This window comes from Alosa pseudoharengus, unplaced genomic scaffold (assembly GCF_046254945.1).
Source record: "Alosa pseudoharengus isolate Yale_2024_CS ecotype anadromous, Long Island Sound unplaced genomic scaffold, YU_APseudo_1.1 YU_APseudo_1.1_scf_20, whole genome shotgun sequence".
NCBI lineage: Eukaryota > Metazoa > Chordata > Actinopteri > Clupeiformes > Clupeidae > Alosa > Alosa pseudoharengus.
The window spans coordinates 23,195,574-23,198,073 of record NW_027468664.1 but is presented as its reverse complement, the minus strand read 5'-3'; the positions used below and the strand labels follow the sequence as shown (position 1 = coordinate 23,198,073).

The window sequence follows — 2,500 nt, the reverse complement described above, 5'->3', positions numbered from 1 at the left end:
GTGAAGACAGTTTATTCAAACCACTTTGAATAAACGCTGTGTATTTGAGTGTGTGTGTGTGTGTGTGTGTGTGTGTGTGTGTGTGAGTGCGTGTGTTTGTGTGTGTGAGAGTGTGTGTGTGTGTGTGTGTGTGTGAGTGTGTGTGTGTGTGTGTGTGTGTGTGTGTGTGTGTGTAAGTGAGTGTGTGAGTGAATGGTGTTGTGTGTGTGTGTGTGTGTGTGTGTGTGTGTGTGTGTGTGTGTGTGTGTGTGAGTGTGTGGGCTGCTGATATTACTGTTGTGTCAAGCGTGCAGTTTCATAATGCATCTTGAGTTAATTGTCAGCGGTGGCCTATACAATAACAAAGTGAAATTGAACTGAAATTGAATTGTCAGAGCTAGCACATGAATAAATATAGAATTGAACTTAAATGTAACTTTGTCGGGGAATATACATTTATGTTTCTGATACTTATGCCATTCTGTCACTTTTGCTGTTCTTAAATTATAATGTTATGCATCACCATCGTTGACTTTTACTTTGTCATTTTCAAATAAAATGGCAACCTATTCCTTCCTTCAGATGAAACTGTTAAAGGAGAAAAGTCAATGTGTGTGGGGTCAGAATTCAAAGGTTAAAGGTTATCTCACTTCCTGGTGGAGGTCACTGAGGTCGCGGTAGTGGGCGTGGCGAGCACAGCCTGGATACTGATTGGAGCAACAGGAGTCAGGTGGCCACTCCATCTCCGTCATCTCCAGCCAATCAGTGAAGTAGATGACCCCGCAGCACTTAAACTGGGATGTGGAAGCAACATACATGACATTCAAATGACAGACTCACTCAATTCAGATTTAGGCGAGGATCACATTAGCCAGCGGCAAGCGGCAGGTTTCCTATTGTTCTCTATGGTTCGGCAGCGGAACGGTGCCAACGCTGGCGTAACGCTAGCGTTGAACAAGCTGAGCGTTGAACTTGGTTAAACTTTCAAAGTGCAACGCGAGCGTATTCAATTGACAAACCGTTTGTGTTGCTTAGGAACAAGATAAAACGTATTATGGTCTGAGCGTTGCGTTACGTTTTGCCGCTGCCGCTTGCCGCTGGCTGATGTGATCCCCGCCTTATACTTGTTCAAGTTTCCTATACACACGAGTTGCACAAGCTCATACGGATAGCAATATCTGTCTGAGTTGCACTAGCTCATATGGATAGCAATATCTGTCTGGAGAGAGTCCAGTTTCCTGCATCTTTCTCACTGAAAACTACCCTGGAAATCCAGAGTTCTCGCGAGAGCACAATTTGAATTTGCTCAGCGAGTCACTCTGGCAATGAGTAATGATGCTCATTACCTATGCCGTTGTAGCCGAGCTACACCAATCACATCGGTGTATGTGATATAGGCGGGCCAGAGGTGAGCTGAACAGATGATGACATCGCTGCAGCGTCAAAGTCCGGAATCAGTCAGTAAACATTGGTCGTAGTGTTATCCAATTGCGTCGAAGTCCAGAATCAGTCAGTAAACACTGGTCGTAGTGTTATCCAATTGCGTGCAGTGAGATTTTCAAATGCATCCTTGGAGCCACACTTCAAGTTGGGCCATTTTCATTAATCTTTCGGATCTGGGTCTGGATTTCCAACTGAAAGCATTTCTGAAAACAAATGTTTCTATTGCTTTTTAAGGACCTCTAATGAAACTCCCATGACCTTTCACAGCCTGCTAATTTGATCTATACGACAAAATAAACTTGATCTATGTGACAAAATAAAATGTCATAATTTCAATAGATTTACTGAGATTTACTTTTTAACGCCTGAAAAATGGGGTTTAAAAATTTTATGATATGTCATGTCTGCGAGAACCCTGAAGTAACTCTATTTTGAAAAATAACCCTTTAAATGATGACATCTGATGACTTTTACGGGAAGTATTGATACATTGAGATACATATATTTCAAACATTATAGCCTAAGGAAAACTAATTTATAATAGAGCAAAGTAGCCTAGGCCTACACAAGATTAAACCAAATATGGCTGAAATGTATAGGCCATCATGATAATTTTGCCAACAGTGACGCAGAACCAAGGATTCTTTCCATTTATAACATGTTTTGTTTATAACTTAAACCAACATTGAGTACATTATTTACTATAGGCCTACTTGATGATAATATATAGCCTGCCCCCTAACAGTCCTCTGGGCCTACGTACAAAATAGTGAATCATGTGATAGGCCTACTGATATTGATGCTGATTGAAGAGATTGCAACTTGAAGGTTGTTGATATTTCAGTTCCAAAGAGAATCAAATCACATCGATTCCTCTCCTCCCAAAGTAACACTGTAGGTCCTACACCTCTCCTCCTAAAATAAATGGTAGTCTCTGTTTTAACTGCACCAGGATTGTGTAGGCCAACCGGCTACAACACTAGTTTTAAAAGCGCACACACTAAATGGAGAGCTAAGGTTAAAATGTGGACTGTGCCTTTAAATTGGCGACTTTTTATCTATTAGCACAATGCTACAG

At 41.3% G+C, this 2,500-nt stretch overlaps 1 protein-coding gene across 1 annotated transcript in view; it reads right to left on the bottom strand.

Moving 5' to 3' along the window:
• tspan12 (tetraspanin 12) overlaps window positions 1–2,500 on the bottom strand; it is a 24,319-nt gene that overhangs the window by 6,122 nt on the left and 15,697 nt on the right. The window contains exon 7 of the mRNA XM_076297398.1: window positions 630–773. Coding sequence (XP_076153513.1) covers window positions 630–773 — 144 coding nt within the window. The remainder of the gene's footprint in view (window positions 1–629; window positions 774–2,500) is intronic.